General features: G+C 30.4%; 1 protein-coding gene across 1 annotated transcript in view; it reads left to right on the top strand.

The window, feature by feature from the left end:
• LOC140441282 (venom allergen 5 2-like) overlaps positions 1–19,212 on the top strand; it is a 218,236-nt gene that overhangs the window by 176,092 nt on the left and 22,932 nt on the right. Inside the window, exon 6 of the mRNA XM_072531899.1 lies at positions 16,976–17,076. Within this exon, the coding sequence (XP_072388000.1) occupies positions 16,976–17,076 (101 nt within the window). The remainder of the gene's footprint in view (positions 1–16,975; positions 17,077–19,212) is intronic.

Genomic DNA, 19,212 nt, shown 5'->3' with positions numbered 1-19,212 from the left:
CTTATTTTAAAGACTGTGTACTAAAATAAAGAAGAAACTAATCTTGAATTAAAATTTATAATATCGCAAGTTATGGTATTTTATATATTATATTTAAATTAAATTTACATTTTTAGTTTAGGAATTCCAGAAAGTGCCTATTAACTATAAATCCAAAACAATCTATTTATTATCAGGTCTTAATTGCACAATTTTCAGTCAAAACTCACATAAAGATCAGGAAACACGTTTGACTTTTTAAACACGGGCATAGTAAAGGCTCGATTGGCGCGAGGTTCCATCGTATTTACACACATCGATACTTGCGGGTGTGAATGCATATATGCATAAGCACGGGAACGCTCATCCACACTTGTCGACTTTATCAATCAACGATTCGGCATAATTTGGATACGTCTCGGCGATAATGTTATGAATAGCACGTTTTTCTATTAAATAAAAATAAAAATTAATTCTAAAAATGAAAACGGGCCTTAGGCACGTGTCTAGTTTGCCTAGGCCTTAGTCCGCCCCTGATTGCCGATAACGACAGTCTTTGCATCTTGTTGTAGATTATATCTGGTAGTCAATCAAACACATTACGTAGCCTCGGGAAAATTAAAGTACTTACTATCAACTTTTTAAAGTACTCATACCATCTTTGCTTTACAAAATAAAACGGATAAATCCCAGTAGTTTAATTTAAGTATAATATAGTTTAAAAAACTTACAAAGAAGTAATAACTTCTGGTATATAATGGTATATTATTTTATTAAAAATAATTAAAATTTATCCAAAAGGATTACAATTATTCCAATACGTTTTCGGTCCAGTCGGACCATTATAAGTTAAACATTTTAAAAAGTAGTTGAAACTAGCTACTGAAAGGTTTAAAAACCTTTAAATGACAATCATGGTTATATTTATTAAGGTGATGGCACAAGGTCGATGTTAAGAGATTTCACCTAAAGGGAACATACTTTTCCCTGCTCGCAAAAGGGGGCTACTTTGCCCACCGGTTGAAACAAGCCAATTGTACACCAGAAGTTTTTACTTCTTTATGAGTATCTTTGCTTTATTTCAACATCGGTCCTTAAAACTATTAGATCCGCACTATTAATCTGGCGCACGTGGGTCAAGCACGAGTTATTTTAAATGTTTATAAGTTTAAAATCACAGTGCTTTTGTAAATCTGTTTAGTGAAATGTTTTGTATAACTGTTAAGTGAAACTTTTTAAATTTTTAAAGCTGAACACATGCGATACTGTCCCTATTATCACGAGAAATAAAGTTTTTTGTGTACCTTTTAAAAGTCCTTAATAATTTTCCAAAAATCGATTTTTGAAGCTATTTTTGCAATAATTAAGCAACAAATTAACAAAAATAACTTATAATTTTGGGAGGGAAGTTGCCAGGAATCGACAGGAGTGGCGACTTCTTTGTGAGCAGGCCAAGATCCACAACGGATTGTCGAGCCACTTATGATAATGAACTTATAATTTTCAGTAATTTAAGATTTTCTATAATTTTTCAGTAAAATTGTGTCACTGCCATATAATTTAGCGGTCTTCGCCTTAAGTATTTAAAATCACATAGCGATGTTACATTATGTTGTTGATAAGCAAAAAATGGCGTTTAATATTGTGCATATTTTATTTACTACATTTTGTTATCACCATGATATTGTGTCACAAAAAAGACTTTTTTTGGTAATTTCTCTGGTCTAACAGTAGTAAGATACATATTATGTGTCTTTCATTCTAAAAGTGGTGTAACTCCATTAAATTAAAGTTGTAGATACTATAACAGTTGAAAATTGATGTAAACGAAAGAAATAAAAGTCGTTATTGAGTTATTTACATTCTTTATTGTTTACTATAAGACCCAGTTTCTAATCATAAGTATAAAACAAAAATACTAAATTGCATTCTGTGATAAAAATAAGACAAAATATTTTTTTTGGGAGTTACTTCATTGTTATTGTGAGCTAATCATACATAATTTCATGATGATTTTCAGATCTAAGTTCACTACCATTATCGCTGTTTGACCGTATTGGTATATCGGTAGGGAGATTTTTATAATACGAGTAATAAATCGGTGGAATACAGGGTAAGAGGTCTTTCATATCTTTCTTTTTGCGCTTTTTATGGGACGTTTTGAGCTATACAGTGGCATTTGTATAATATTTTTTATATCATACTAGTTTATTATTGTATTTTTATTGCTTAATTACCAACTACGAAATAGTGTACTTTATGGCCCACACGGGCGTAAAGATACAAACAAAAAGATAACTTATTAGAAACATCTTTGACAGCATTTCCGTAGTGTAGCAACATAACACGGACGATAGAATGTCTACTAGTAAATATGTTGTTAAAATGAAATCCAATTTTCGCATTTTTTAGTACATGTTTATTTGTAGATGCAATAAGTACGACATAAAATGGCTAGTATGACATAAAAGTTTGGATGCACCGCGGGTATTAAATGGATGTTTATGCCGAGAGGGCGACGATGTTACAAACCCGAGGACCTGTGGCCCGAGGGTTTGTAAGTCGCCCGAGCCTTGGTATATAAATAACTATTAACTGATCTTCGGGTCCTTGGTTCTTTTTAGTTAAATCAACAAAATGTAAAATGGCATGTCAGGATTAAAGGTTTATTTAAATTTAAATTGTAATGGATGGTTTCTTTCAAATCTAATCCACTTAATATTAAGCCAGATGAATTCGTATCCACATGTAGTTCTTTCTATTTGTAATGGAATTTTCCAAGGCAACTGTACTTAAAAAATCACAGTAGATCTGCGTTTTTTATAATGTCTATCCATTGAGCTGCACTATAGATTTGTTATTTATGACGACTAGCAGTTTCAATGACTCCAAATTCCCCATCATTGCGTAGATACGAATGTCCTGACACTAGAAATTTATGGTCTATTGTTTTTATATTGTGATTAGGTTCTTGTACAAGATTTAAAAGAGAACCATTTTGATGCTTCTATTCTATCCGGTATAAGAATCAAAGTAGATTATGACATAATGACATTTCTGTAGCTGTATGCGTTTTTAAAAGTTTTATAAGACATGATGCAATATCTTGAGAGCCCCTTTTGTCTTCAATTTCATCCCAGACCAACATGCCTACATCGTCATTGAAACAATGTACACCAAAGTTAGAACATTAAGATTTCTTTTATATTATGCTATAGGAGTACTAAGTTTTGGGAAGGGTAAGGCTTTCTGCAGATTAAAAGTTAGTATGCATACTTCATCAGTTCTTTTGAATCATTTTTCAGTTTTTCTCTTCAGCTGCATCTGCCTTTCGTTGGTGAAGTTCTCTTTATGTTTTAAATTCCTTTCCAGCATTTTTATCGCCAGCTCTCTGTATCTTTAAATTAAGGTCATCACCAAGTTTTGCAAGTGTTTTGCTGTGGCATTTTAAAATGTAAATTAAATTTTACATTGAAAACTTTATTACAATATTTCAATTCCTTGGGTTTTGTCATATCAATCCTACATTTTTCTTTGTAAAGATCATACATTTTTCGTATTGTTAGTCCTGGATTTAAATACTTCCTGTTGGGGTTATTTTTTCTCGTGTAATAGCTTTGGTAGGAAGAAAAACTTACGATGTGAGCTACAATGTCAGACTAATCAAGTTTTCTGGAACTTGTTGTAACCTCGTCTATTAGTACATTGAGACATATCATCTTTCGAAAGCCAACGATACAGTCTGCCATCGCTGATTTGAAATGTTTTTAAAAAGTATTTCTTACACACAGATCGGGTTTCATTAGTTGATTCGATAAAATATTTAAAATAAAAATGTTTTCCAGCTCGTGGATGTTTTCTGTTCTTTAGTCCTCTGTAAATAGCGTAAAACATTTTTTTTTTTTAAATCCACAATCAATATTTTCAAACTTTTTCTCATTTTATATTATACCCCTTTTAGTTAAATACTGTTTAAAACTATTTTTCAACATTTTTCTTTTGTTGACTGCCCACTTTTCTTTATTGAGGGGTCTTTTTCTAGCCTTAGCTGGTTCAGGGTCTACTAAGATTTTGCTGGTCATTTTGATCATTTACATTTTTGTCATGACTTGAATCTGTACCTAAAACAAGGAGACAACTTATTTAAAACGTTGAGCAAGTATAATTAGCTATAAAACTCCCAAAAATAAACAAAATAGTTCCATATATTTATTAATATATTCTAAGGTTCTAAAAACAACTTAATTAACAACAAATCATGTGTATCTATCACAATATGCTATTATAACTCGATTTGAAACAGTAAAACATTAAACATAAATTAATCAACGAAATGATACAATATGCAAATTAACCTCTAACAATTTTGCCACAATAAAAGTGAAGTACCTTAGGACTTACCTAATTATTATTGCGACTTGTGACTCAATACAATGACATATTTACAGTTTAAGCTCTCGATCAAAACTAGTAACCCCATCTACATGTTGAAGGAGTAAGTTATTGGAGATAATTCGCTTTCATATTAAAAGATTGAACTAAATGTGGTTGAATGATACGATAAAACATGATAAAACAGTAAATAACAAAATAGGGAGTTACACCACTATTACAATGAACGACAGATATATTATGAATAACTTGTAATAAATAATGTTTATTATTATTTTATACACTGTACATCCAATCTGTAAAATTGTCATTCAGAATCGGTTAAATCCATCAACTACGTAAAAAATTAAAATTTACATTATATATTTTTTAGTCAAATTAAGATGCCATCGAATAAATGGAAAAGTTTGTGGTGATAGCAATGAGCTCAGATACAAAAAAAAATGGCATTACTATTCAAAACAGCAGATTTAAATAAAATATCTATGTATGATGTAATATGATTAGTGTATTTACGCAGTCAATAAAAGAGTCTGGCATTCCAAAGATTTTCTAAACATTTAAGTTCAAAATTCATTTTTAATTATTCTTTTACTTTTATTTATTTTTCACTATAGAAATAAAAAATCTGTAAAAAAAATATTAAATAAACAATAAACTATATTTATTTAAATTATGAATGTGTTGCTTGTCCTTTTCTATATATATATATATATATATATATATATATATATATATATATATATATATATATATATATATATATATATATATATGTAAATACTTTTTTCTTTTTGGGTGTGGTAGTCAATAAAAAATAGAGCTTTGCTAAGGCGTACTATTTATTCTGAATCCAAGCTTTCGGTGGTTTTTTGCCACCTTTATCAAGGTCTACAAAGAAAATTACTATGTTGTAACAAATTGAATGGTGCCAAAAAGGCTGTAAAAAACTATAAAAAACTTACCCGAATGTAAGATTCGTGGCATAAACAACAACGTTAAATAACATGATAAAACTGAGGTTGCAACTAAACTTAAAAATGTTACTGTTAAAAAACACTTTAAAAATTACTAAAAACGTTAAAAGTTAAAAACAAAATGAAGGACGACATGTTAAAACAGTCGTCGTTGTAGGCTTGATTTCAGTCACATTTCACGAGCAGAAAGAGAAAGTGAGTGGATAATTATTGTTTAAATAGTTTGGAGAAAATACAAAAAACAACTTTGAAAATAACGTCTAACAGAATACTGTTAGTGAATTTTTAGTACTGCCAACTGTATTACCAACTTGAAATTAAGCGGGAAATTAAAAATGTAAATTATAACATAAGCAATCGAAAGAAAATAGTATTTAGTAAATAGGTTTAGAAAAAACAACTCAAAACAAAACAAAACTGAATTAGTAGTTGCAGTTTGATCGCAAATATTCAATTAATAATGAAATTTCAAAAAAAGGAAAGAAACAAAGAAAACTCTGAGATGCAAAATAGCTCAGTCAAAAGTCAATATAAAATTGTAAATTTTGCTAAGATTCTGGATCTCAGATCTCTTATTAAGATTGTTATTATCACTCTTGCTGATATGTACCATCTCTAAGAAAGTTCTCTTGAATTTATTTTTCTCTCTGGCTAATATTTTTACATTGTTGAAATCTATCTTATGGTCTAGATCGATAGTATGCTCTGCCAAAGCACAAGTAGGTTTGTTTAATCTACAATCACTCTTATGAGAAATAATACGGCTAGACAGATTCCTTCCAGTTTCACCAATGTACGTGGATGGACATTCAGTACTGAATGTACGTTATTTTCAAAGTTGTTTTTTGTATTTTCTCCAAACTATTTAAACAATAATTATCCACTCACTTTCTCTTTCTGCTCGTGAAATGTGACTGAAATCAAGCCTACAACGACGACTGTTTTAACATGTCGTCCTTCATTTTGTTTTTAACTTTTAACGTTTTTAGTAATTTTTAAAGTGTTTTTTAACAGTAACATTTTTAAGTTTAGTTGCAACCTCAGTTTTATCATGTTATTTAACGTTGTTGTTTATGCCACGAATCTTACATTCGGGTAAGTTTTTTATAGTTTTTTACAGCCTTTTTGGCACCATTCAATTTGTTACAACATAGTAATTTTCTTTGTAGACCTTGATAAAGGTGGCAAAAAACCACCGAAAGCTTGGATTCAGAATAAATAGTACGCCTTAGCAAAGCTCTATTTTTTATTGACTACCACACCCAAAAAGAAAAAAGTATTTACATATATTTTTTCCAAACTAGTCAAAAAACTTTGGACTACTTTTTCTTACTATATATATATATATATATATATATATATATATATATATATATATATATATATATATGTTACGAGCAAAGCCCGAATTTGACAATCCTAACATTGTACACAAATTATTGTCCACTTCTAGCATTGTACCCCCAAACTGTACAATGTCCGAAATAATCAAAATAATTGTCGACACGCTCATCGGTTCAAGTCGATTATTATTGACAAGCGACACACCAAATCAAAAATTGAAAACTCGAATCGAAGAAGAAATTGTTCTACAATAGAGATATTGTTAGTGAAACATTTCAAAGCTTCAAGAGATAGATACATCACTATAATATAGGGAAGTTGTTTGTAAAACATCTTAGATTTTCAAGAGATATGTATTTGAATCCAAAAGTCAAAACACTGGTTAATTATGGATTTATAACCTCAATTGATGTTTGTTTGTTGTGTTAATAACAAATGGGGAATAATCGTAAAAATCGATATGAATCGATATCTGATATATTATCTCAAACTTTGACGCATGGCTACTTATTGAACATTGTACAGCAGTTCTTTTATACAAAGTCCGACGATTACATATATTTCGGAGATTGTACAGTAAAGAGGTACAATGCTATAGTGTATTTTTATGTATGAGAGAGTAATAAAACAATAAATTATGTATGCAAATCCCTAAACTGTTGATACGGGTGACTCAATGAAAAACAGATATTTGTCAACAAGTTTACAGAAGTATATAGGAAAACAATTTTAAATTGAGTATGACCACCAGGTATAAAGGTTGGAGCAGAATAGAATACAATAGTTGTGAGGGTTACTAATCCCTAAATAAGGTTGCCAGTGTCGGAGTGATGGAGGTTAACAGGTACTAATGAATTTGCAAGAAATGTAAGATGTTTATTTTATTGGTTATATATAACCAATAAAAGTTTAATACGTACCTACCTATTTGCAAAATAAAGTTTAATTCTTTAGATAAAATAAAACGTTTTATTTTATCTATTTGCAAAATAAAGTTTAATTCTTTGCCTATTTGCAAAATAAAGTTTAATTCTTTAGATAAAATAAAACGTTTTATTTTATCTGAAATGAGTGCATTCCACGAAGTAAGGGTTTCAACAATCAAACATTTAATTCTTTAATTCCAGGAATCTACAACAGTAATTGACTAGATAATTACCTTCTAAACTTATTCCACAGAAAATGTGATAGTGGGTTTTTCCATTTTGTATATAGGAAGGTCCAAGTGGCGTATTCAAAATTCTTAACAGTTCACTAAAAGTAGGTACTTCAGTTGCAAGGTGCAGTTTATTGTGTATACTAGTGTTATGGAAAATTTGGAAGTGTTGTGTAAACGCCGAAAAATTGGTCCTCTAACAGTTAATGAAAAAACATTAATATTTAATTGTTTTAAATCATTTACAGACAAACGTTTATGTGAAAGTGTTGATGAGACCGTTGAGTTAGTTAGCAGTACACTTGGTGTTGGGAAATCTACGATTTACAGAGTTATTAAAGAAGAGAAATGTGGTAGTTTTCAAATGCCACGTAATGCTCCAGGGAAACCAAAATTTCAATAGAATATCATTTTAAGAAGGACTTCGACGGAAAGTGCATGAATTCTTCTTTAGACAAGAATTTCCAACATTGGATAAAGTTCTTGTCTCAGTTCGAGATGATAAGGATTACCCAGAAATGAGTCGAAGTACGTTATGGAAACTTTTAAAAGAAATAGGCTTCCGCTGGAAAAAGAATCCCAGAAAGTCTATTTTATTAGAAAGAAGCGATATTGTCATATGGAGAAGACATTTTCTAAGAACCATAAAGGAAATGAGAAACCAAAAAAGAAAAATATTTTATCTTGATGAAACATGGATCAACGAGCGTCATACACCAAATAAATTTTGGCAGGATGAAACTGTTACAAGTCAAAGGCACGCTTTTGTAAATAACTTATCTACTGGTTTAAACCCACCATCAGGAAAGGGACGCAGGCTGATAATAGTACACATTGGCAGTTCAGACGGTTTTGTTGAAGGTGGTTTATTAACTTTTGAATCAACTCGTACCGGTGACTACCATGAAGACATGAACGCTGATGTCTTTTAAGAATGGTTCGAACAAATGATAGATCTTCTTCCTAAGAACTGTGTAATAGTAATGGATAATGCAAGTTATCACTCCAGACTTATAGAAGGACTGCCCACAACCAAGTGGTTAAAAAAGACTTGCAGAATTGGCTGAGTTCAAAAAATATTACGTACCATCCCGGATCTATAAGAAAGGAACTTTATTCGTTGTATGCCCTTCATAAAGAAAAATTTAAAAAATACAAAATTGATGAAATTGCCAAAAATCGTGGAATGACAGTACTTAGATCCCCACCATATCATTGTGAATTAAACCCGATTGAACTGGTATGGGCACAGATAAAGAGTGAAGTTTCAATAAAAAATACCACTTTTAAAATTCATGATGTTAAACAGTTGTTTTTGGAGGCCGTAAATAATGTAAAACCTGAAAACTGGGAAAAGGCAGTAAATCACACTATTAAAGAAGAGGAAAAAATGTGGAAGCTGGACAATATTACTGATAAAATGATCGAGCCAGTTATTATAAATCTTGGTTCTGAAAGTTCATCTTCTGAATCTGATTTGGATTTGTAACAAGTAGCTGTAAGTTTTATATTAATATTTTTATTCATCTATTTAACATACCTTAGACGGTTTTAAAAACTCTTTTTCCCTTTTGTAATTTTTAAAAATTAAAAAAAATGTGAATTTTTTAAAACCCTTTTTAATGTAGGCCAGTCAGTTCTAATATAGTGTGTGATAAAAGAGGTCACTTTTGTTTACATACACATAACACTTTATAACACTGAAATAATTCATTTATTTTTTACAATTATTCAAAGTAATTTTTCAATTAATCTTGAGCACGCCCATGGAGTGGTCGGAGCTACCAGTTAAAATTATGCTAATTACTCTCTCGGTTATAAAAATAAACTATAGAAGTGGACAAGATTTTCTGTACAATGCTAGGATTGTCCAATTTCGGACATTGCTCGTAACATATATATATATATATATATATATATTATTGTGATATTTAAAGTCTTGGTGCGCCAAGCAATAATTAGCTAATTAATTTTTTTGATTAATTAAAATTATTTAAATGATATGATTATGACTCTATCACAATTTTTAATTCTTTTATCTCAGGGTTAAATTCGTGCTTCAATATCTATGCTATTACATGTGAAAGGTAAGGTCCAGAGAATACCGGAATAATAAAAAACACATATGATCTAACACTATATATTGAAATAAAAATAATGAAATAATTCACACTCAAAAGTTTTCAATAAACAAATCTCATATAAGGATTCTCAAAAATTTTGTTCTACGTACGTGAACAATCAAAATTAATGGTACAAACAATATTAATTGAAATCTCAAAATTCCGAACTATTCTAACTCTCCTAATCAAAATATTTATATCCTTTCTAGATTAAGTGTAAAAATTGTGTTATCAATAAAAGAAAAAAACTGCAGAAAACAAAATATCTCTCTCTGATGATGAGTGGTCCAAATCCTTGTTCCTTGTAGACTATATTATCTCCTCTCAACCGCTCCCTATGTAATCAGCAATCTTACACAGATTGTTGCAAGTATATCGTCCTTAATGATCTCCTTCAAAAGCACAAATCATTCAAATTATGATAGCCTTTCTCCTCTCGATAAACTGAATCTCTCGTTGGCCCGAGTGAAAAATGACTCTTGGAATATCTTCTCTTTACGATAAACTGAATCTCTCGTTGGCCTGAACAGTGACTCTTGGAATATAAGTAGAGAAATATGACTTACAATATTTTGCTGCTTCAGCTCCTGTCAGATACACTAACTCCACAAAAACTCACTAACATTCAACACTACTGCTTGCTACATTTCAGGAACCGCCAGAGAACAATCACTGTTCTTCTTACAGACTTGGAAACCAACTGATCTCTCTTTTCTCTCTCCTCAATCTCGCTAAACTTTTTCCTACATACTTATCCCACCTTTTTCAATCTCCGCCAATCAAAACTCGTCACAATTCCCCCATTTTTTCATTTCGATAACAAACAAAATTTTACCTATAATTATAAAATTTCCTAAAACTTATTTACAAATAATATTTTCTATAATTCTTAAAAACTAACAAAAACCTCTTTCTAAAATCTCTTCTATTTGTCTCTAATCACTGCATTAATGTATTTTGGAAAACCCCGTTTAATTGTCTTTTTGTTTTCACTTAAAATTATGCGGGTCACTCAAGTATAACAAAGAAATAATTTGTGCAAAGCTTACATTTTGTTTAGTACAGGTAATTCAAGAAATTAATAACTCTCCTTCTTCGAAATGTTTGTTGGATATTATCCTACTTATCTGAATTATTTTAATGTTATTGAATTTTGAAATATTTTTAAACAAACCAATATTTTTCTCGATTTTACATATCATAACAAATCCCCGCCATTTGATCTGCCGAAAACTCTTTGTTAAATTTTAAAAATGACAAAAGTTTTCTAGGATCAAATTATTTCACTATGTTATTAAAATCTATTCATGATATTGATAGATGTCGTGAATGTTAAAATACCCCGTCCCGTATATTGCCTGTCTTTATACGGGATTGGATATATTTTCGTTTTAAATTTTTCCAAGTATTTTCCCTTAAAAGAAAGTTCATAATTTTTAACCACTTGATTTACTTTATTAACAAAATCTCCATGGTTTCCTAAAATCTTCTCTATTTCCTTCTCCATGTTTTTTCCACAATTTATTTTTCTTTCATCCACCTTTTGTTCACATGTGTTCACTGTCCATAATACTTCTTCACACAATTCTGGATTCTCGTCCATCACTGCCATTTTTTCTTCTGTTTTCTTTTTATCCTCTAATTCCCTTTGGTATTCCGAGCAACATGTTTCTATTCCTTTCATTTCTCTGATGATACCTTCTTTTTCTTCCTGCTTCCATTCTGTTTTATCGTCGGTTGCCAACAATTCTTCTGTACCTTCTATTTCCTGTTTTTCTCTGGTCTCCATCTTATTTTCCTGCTTTCTTTTCGAACTCTTCTTCTTTTTCTTCCTTCTCTTTTTCTTTTCTGTTAGATCTTGTTCTTGTACTTTCGGTTTATCCTCTACAGTCATATCGATTTCTTTGCGTTTTTCCTGTGCATTGAGCCTTCCAGAATTTGTTTTCCTATCTGTTTGCTTTTCTTCTCCTGTGTTGTCTGGTTCTGCTCTGATTTCCAGTTTATTTTCCGAAAAATTTATGGTGATATCTTTTTTCCTCAATTCATCAATTCCCGCTATCATATCATGATTTAAATCTTCAATCACCACACATTTCATAATATGGAATTTGTTTCCCACTCTTATCTGTACTCCCAAGCCTTCGTTTACTGTCGTCAAATTTTTATTGTTTGCACCCACTAAATCAACCCTAGGAATCTTATACACAAATCTGTCCAAATTTAATTCTTTTACTAGTTTTTTATTGATTAGCGATATCTCCGATCCAGAATCAATCACAATTTTAATCGCTTTATGTTTTATAAATGCATCTAAAAATATTAGATTAGAATTAGAAATTTGTCTGTCGTTTCCTATTGCTACATGATTCATCTCCCTTCTATTTTGTTGTTGGAAGCTCTGGTTATTTCTATCGTCCCTTTGTTCGTTAGTATTCCTATTCGAAGGATTTTGTGCATCTCTATTCCTGTTGTGATTTTCATATGTTCTCTGTTGTGTGTCATTCCTGTTATCGTAATTTTGTTGTCTATTGTAATTATTGTAATTTCTCGGCCTATATTCGTTTGTTGATCTGGGATGTCGGTTTCTCTGGTCATAATTTGATGAATACCTTCTTTCCGGTCCATTATATTGGTCATGTTGTCTTCTATTTCTCATTTCTTTTCTTTTCGCTTCTTTTAATTGAAGGAATTGGCACAAACTATCAATATCTTGATAGTTTCTCAAAATCACGTGATCTTCCAACGTTTCCTCAAAATGTCTGCTGATCATTTCTACCAGCTGTTCGGTAGAATATTTGTATTCTAGATATTTTGAATTGTTATATATCTGCAAAGCATATCTTTCTTCAGATATTCCCATTTTTTCGTGATATTTTCCATTCTGTAGCTCTTGGTCGATTTCTCTCTGTTTATTTTTCCCCCAGAAATAGTTGAGAAATTTATTTTCAAAATCTGTCCAATTTTCAAATTCATCTTCCTTGCTTTCATACCATAACGCTGCTCCTTCTTTCAAATGGTTTCTAATTGTTTCTTTGCAATCGTCAAAATATCTAATATGTTGTAATTTGGTTTTCAAATTTTTAACAAACGGTACTGGGTGTGTTTTCCGAATATCCCCGCCAAATTGTATTTTCGACTCGCTTGTTCCATGGATGATAACTTCTTTTCTCTCTACCCCTCTTAGTTCAATTTCTGCCATTTGTTTTTCATTTTGCTTTAATCTTCTTTCTATTTCCTTCCTGTCTTCTTGTAGCGCCATTTCAAATTTTTCTTCTAACTGTTCTAATTCCTTTTTCTGGACAGTCTTACTATTTTTCATTTTAGTTTCTATTTCTTCTCTCTGCATCTCTAGTTCCTTTCTCTGGCAATTTTGTATCTCCTTCATTGTATTTTGGATATCTTTAATCTCTGTCTCTTGTTTTGCATTCTTTATGGTTATTTCTTCTATCTGTTGTATCAGTTCTTTCTTTATCCCCTCAACACATCCTTTAATTTCTTGTTCATAGTTTTCCAAACGCTTCTCTATATTCCTGTTATTTAGTTCTATTGCTTGCCTTGTTTCCCGTTGGTTTTCTTCCATTGTTTGTTTCGTTTCAATTTGGTTTTTTTCCATTTTTAGTGATGTTTCTTGTTGATTTCTATCCATTTTATCCATTTTCTATGATGTTTCATTTTGGTTTTTCTCTATTGTTTGTGTCTGTATTTGCATTAGTTGTAATATTTTCTCTATTCCTGATAATTTTTTTTTCTCCTCAACTATTGTAACATTTCCTTCATTATCCGATCCTTCTTCAACAATTGTTTCCTCTTCTCTGTTATCCTCCTTCCTTTCTTGCATTTTGCTTTGACTCCTTGTGGTCGACATGTTGTTTCTTTTCGTTAATGTTTTTGTCCCCGCCAAATGTGAAATTTTACAACACTCTATATGTTTCAGAACACGACAATATTTCTCCCCAAATGTATTAAATTTTCACGACAAATATCAAATATGCAATCAGTAAAATTCAAATAATTCAAAATAAATATCAAATGTACGATTGGTAAAGAAAATAAAATCAAATAATTCAATAGCAGTAAATATCCACTAACTACGATCAATCAATAAATCAAATTTATATTCCCTGGAAAAATTGTCAAAATACTTTCAAATTCAAATTCCCTCAATGTTATATGTTTTTATCTCTGGATCACCTGTACTTATTCCAGATCTCTTTCCCTTCCTTCAAATGTAAAGCTGCGATATTTTCAAGCCCCACGTTGGGCGCCAGTTATTGTGATATTTAAAGTCTTGGTGCGCCAAGCAATAATTAGCTAATTAATTTTTTTGATTAATTAAAATTATTTAAATGATATGATTATGACTCTATCACAATTTTTAATTCTTTTATCTCAGGGTTAAATTCGTGCTTCAATATCTATGCTATTACATGTGAAAGGTAAGGTCCAGAGAATACCGGAATAATAAAAAACACATATGATCTAACACTATATATTGAAATAAAAATAATGAAATAATTCACACTCAAAAGTTTTCAATAAACAAATCTCATATAAGGATTCTCAAAAATTTTGTTCTACGTACGTGAACAATCAAAATTAATGGTACAAACAATATTAATTGAAATCTCAAAATTCCGAACTATTCTAACTCTCCTAATCAAAATATTTATATCCTTTCTAAATTAAGTGTAAAAATTGTGTTATCAATAAAAGAAAAAAACTGCAGAAAACAAAATATCTCTCTCTGATGATGAGTGGTCCAAATCCTTGTTCCTTGTAGACTATATTATCTCCTCTCAACCGCTCCCTATGTAATCAGCAATCTTACACAGATTGTTGCAAGTATATCGTCCTTAATGATCTCCTTCAAAAGCACAAATCATTCAAATTATGATAGCCTTTCTCCTCTCGATAAACTGAATCTCTCGTTGGCCCGAGTGAAAAATGACTCTTGGAATATCTTCTCTTTACGATAAACTGAATCTCTCGTTGGCCTGAACAGTGACTCTTGGAATATAAGTAGAGAAATATGACTTACAATATTTTGCTGCTTCAGCTCCTGTCAGATACACTAACTCCACAAAAACTCACTAACATTCAACACTACTGCTTGCTACATTTCAGGAACCGCCAGAGAACAATCACTGTTCTTCTTACAGACTTGGAAACCAACTGATCTCTCTTTTCTCTCTCCTCAATCTCGCTAAACTTTTTCCTACATACTTATCCCACCTTTTTCAATCTCCGCCAATCAAAACTCGTCACAATTCCCCCATTTTTTCATTTCGATAACAAACAAAATTTTACCTATAATTATAAAATTTCCTAAAACTTATTTACAAATAATATTTTCTATAATTCTTAAAAACTAACAAAAACCTCTTTCTAAAATCTCTTCTATTTGTCTCTAATCACTGCATTAATGTATTTTGGAAAACCCCGTTCAATTGTCTTTTTGTTTTCGCTTAAAATTATGCGGGTCACTCAAGTATAACAAAGAAATAATTTGTGCAAAGCTTACATTTTGTTTAGTACAGGTAATTCAAGAAATTAATAACTCTCCTTCTTCGAAATGTTTGTTGGATCTTATCCTACTTATCTGAATTATTTTAATGTTATTGAATTTTGAAATATTTTTAAACAAACCAATATTTTTCTCGATTTTACATATCATAACAATATATATATATATATATATATATATATATATATATATATATATATATATATTAATGCGATATTAAAAGTCAGAGATGCGCCAAGCAATTAATTAGTTAATTAATTAATTAAATAAACTTATTTAAATGATGTAATTATGATTTTATCACACTATTTAATTCTCTTATCTCAGTGTTATATTCGTGCTTCAATATCTATGCTTTACATATGATAGGTAAGGTCTGAGGAATACCGGAATAATAAACATATATGATACAAAATTATATATTGAAATAAAATTCACACTCAAATATCTTAAACAAAAAATATCTCATACAATGATTAGCAAAATTTTGTGTTATATGTTTAATGTTATATACTATATAAATTACAATTTCAAATCAAAATTGTTGTTCTATATCTTCTGATAAATATTTCTATCTTTTCTGAAGCAATTTAAAAACTTTGTTGATAAAGGAAAAACTGACGAATAAAAAAAAAACTATCTGTCTGATGATGAGTTGTCCAAATCCTTGTTCCTTGTAGCCTACACTATCTATTCTTAGCAGTTCCCTAGGTAATCAGCAATCTTACACAAATTATGTTGATGATGATCTTTTTTTCCTCTAAAATCTAGCTAAACTCTCATTCATCTATCTCTCCCACTTTTTTTCACTCTTTGCCAATCAAAGTTCGTCATATTTATCCCCATTTAGATAACAAACAACAATTTTACCTACAATTATAAATTTCCTACAAACTATTAACATGCTAATCGGTTTCTACAAATTCTCAAGAACTACCGGAGAAATATAATTTCTAAATTCTACCCTATTGTCTTTATTCACTGTACAAGTCCATTTGGAAAACCCGGTCGTATTGTTCAATTCACTACGTTCACTCAAATATATTTTACAAAGAAAATAATTTATGCATATCTTAAATTTTGTTTACTACAGGTAATCCAAAGATAATGGACTTTCATTTCTTTGAAATATCTTTTATAGTTTATCAGTTGAAATATTTTGAATTATTATACTTTACATAGCATAACAATATATATATATATATATATATATATATATATATATATATATGTATATATATATATATATATACATTTAACATTATATGTTAGAAATGCGATTTCGAATGAATGTACTATCTACCGTTTTTCCATTAATTTGATATTTTTTTCACTGTTTTGAAAATTATTTTAATATTTATTTTTAAATATCGCGTTTTACAAAAAAAAATTTATAGTTTACGTGCTATTAGTTTACTATCTATTAATGTTTATACGTAGTAATTTTGTATTTTTTATCCCTAAAATATTACTTTTTCAGATGATCTGGGCAGAAACAAATCTGATTGGTTGTGGATATGCATTTTATTACGATCCCTCCAAAGGATACACTAAAAACTATATATGTAACTATGGTCCAGGGTAAGTGAAAATAAGTGAATTTGTACTTATACTAAGTCCCAAAATGGTTGTGAGTTGAAGAGGAAGAAATTATAGCTCATGACTTTTAACAAATAAAATCGGTATTCGTGTCTTAAGTCCGGCAAATGAGTTTCTATTTACTGTTCTTAAGGCGCAATATGATAATTAAAGAATTTGCATTTAAATTTGATATAAGTAGGGCATTAATTAGCCATATAGTTATCACTTGGATCAGCTTTCTTTACCGTCAGTTTAGAAAACTTAATATATATTGGTACCACTCTCTAAACCACTTGCTAAACAAAATGCTAAAGCCGGAGATACACATGTCTGTTACTAGCACAATCTCATACCAATACCTAGCAAGCACCAGCTACTGTCCCCAAACTGGCAAGTGTATACGTTAATTGGCATGCTAGTGATTGGCATGCTAGCTGATCGCAAAGAATTTGATTTTTCTTGCTAGTAGCATGTTGTGAGATGCAAGGCGCATGTATGGGGAGTGTCACTGGCATGTGTGAACGCGCACTACCTCTACGGGCATGCCAGTAGCTAGCAGAGAATTGTCAGATTTGTTAATTTGTTGCGTTGCTGATAAAAATTAATCGTTTTATTTTTAAACTTGTTAATTTAAAAAATGTTTCGTTGGTGTGATGAAAAATCCATCAAATTTATTGCTATATAAAGAGAAAATTCTAAATCTTCTCTATATAAAAATAAAATAGCCCGTAACAATGCTTACACAAAAATTTAAGAGAAAATTGGTGAAGGTGTTACTAAAAAGGAGATGAAAGCCAAAATAAAAAATTGCTCCAATTGCTCAATTTTTCACCCAAATTTTTCTCTTTCTTGAGTTCCGCTTCGGATTCAGTATTAAATTTCTAACAATATCTGTGATCATCAGCAATATTTGCTTGTTGAATTCATTCCGAATACCCTTCATTGATCCACTTTTTTATTGGAAACTCAAAAACTTTTAATTACAAAACAAGTACTTTAGTTTCAGATGAAAACCACTCGATTGTTTACTAGCACTGGCATGTGCAAAAATCCATCCTGCTTTTTCGCCTTGTCAGTATAGACAAGCGAGCTATTGGCGTGCCAATTACTAGCAAATGTGTTTTGTGTTTTGTGTTTTTGTGGCATAGGCCAGTAACTGGCATGCCTGCTACTTTCCCTAAACTAGAAGCTTTCTGGTGGTATTAAAAAAAACTAGTTTCAACATCATCTTCAAGGAGCTCTAGCTTCCTTAGGAAGCATTTTTGTACTAGGTGAATTGGGTTAAATTGTCTAAACATTATTTATGGAATCTATGACCTTCGTTTGTCAGGAAAGTATCTAAATACCCTGTATATAACATACGTGAAAAGAAAGAACATATTTCTGTAGCGACGGTGTTAAAAAAATCGATTGTGAAGTTTTGAATTTTAAAAATGAACCCGCTTTATTTGTATGAGAGTATAAAATCCTTAAAACACACTGATACTGAGGAAAAGAGACATATTATATTGCACGCGGGTGTAAAAAATAAAAATATTTGTATTAGACGAGATTCTACATAGTTTTGGACATAATGTGTTGACTGCCCCCTTACTTTTGAATGCAATCACATTGAAAATATTTGGGGAATATGCAAATCTTACTACGGTAACTATATTGGATGTAACGGTTACAGTGACATTTTTGGAAACATGGCAAGAAGCATTGAATACTGTTACTCCTGCAATTTGGGAAAAATTATGCAGAAATATGAATATTTATAAGTTCATCATATTTCAAATGTGAAAATCACATCGAATCAATTAATCCAGTCATCAGAGCTTTCATCCCTAATCCAATATAGTCACAATTTCGTGAAATGTGCTATATCAAATTTAATAAGAAAACTTTTTTTTAATTTTGGTAGAAACCATTTAATAAGAATAGAAAAGTGTAAAGAGTATATTATAATAGATTTTGTAAGTAAAAATTATAAATTGTGAGAAAATACGTATACCTATCTACATTCAAACAAAGCAAATTTCTAAAGGAAATCAATTGCCCACGATCTTTGCCTAAAAAACTTTTCCTTTTCAATAAAAACTTTTACTCCTTTTCTGTAAGTCACGACCTTTGATTACAATATAAAGTGAATCC

The sequence above is a fragment of the Diabrotica undecimpunctata genome, chromosome 5 (genome assembly GCF_040954645.1).
Source record: "Diabrotica undecimpunctata isolate CICGRU chromosome 5, icDiaUnde3, whole genome shotgun sequence".
Taxonomy (NCBI): domain Eukaryota; kingdom Metazoa; phylum Arthropoda; class Insecta; order Coleoptera; family Chrysomelidae; genus Diabrotica; species Diabrotica undecimpunctata.
Note: the sequence above shows the minus strand (reverse complement) of the source record. Positions and strands in the feature narration are given on the sequence as shown.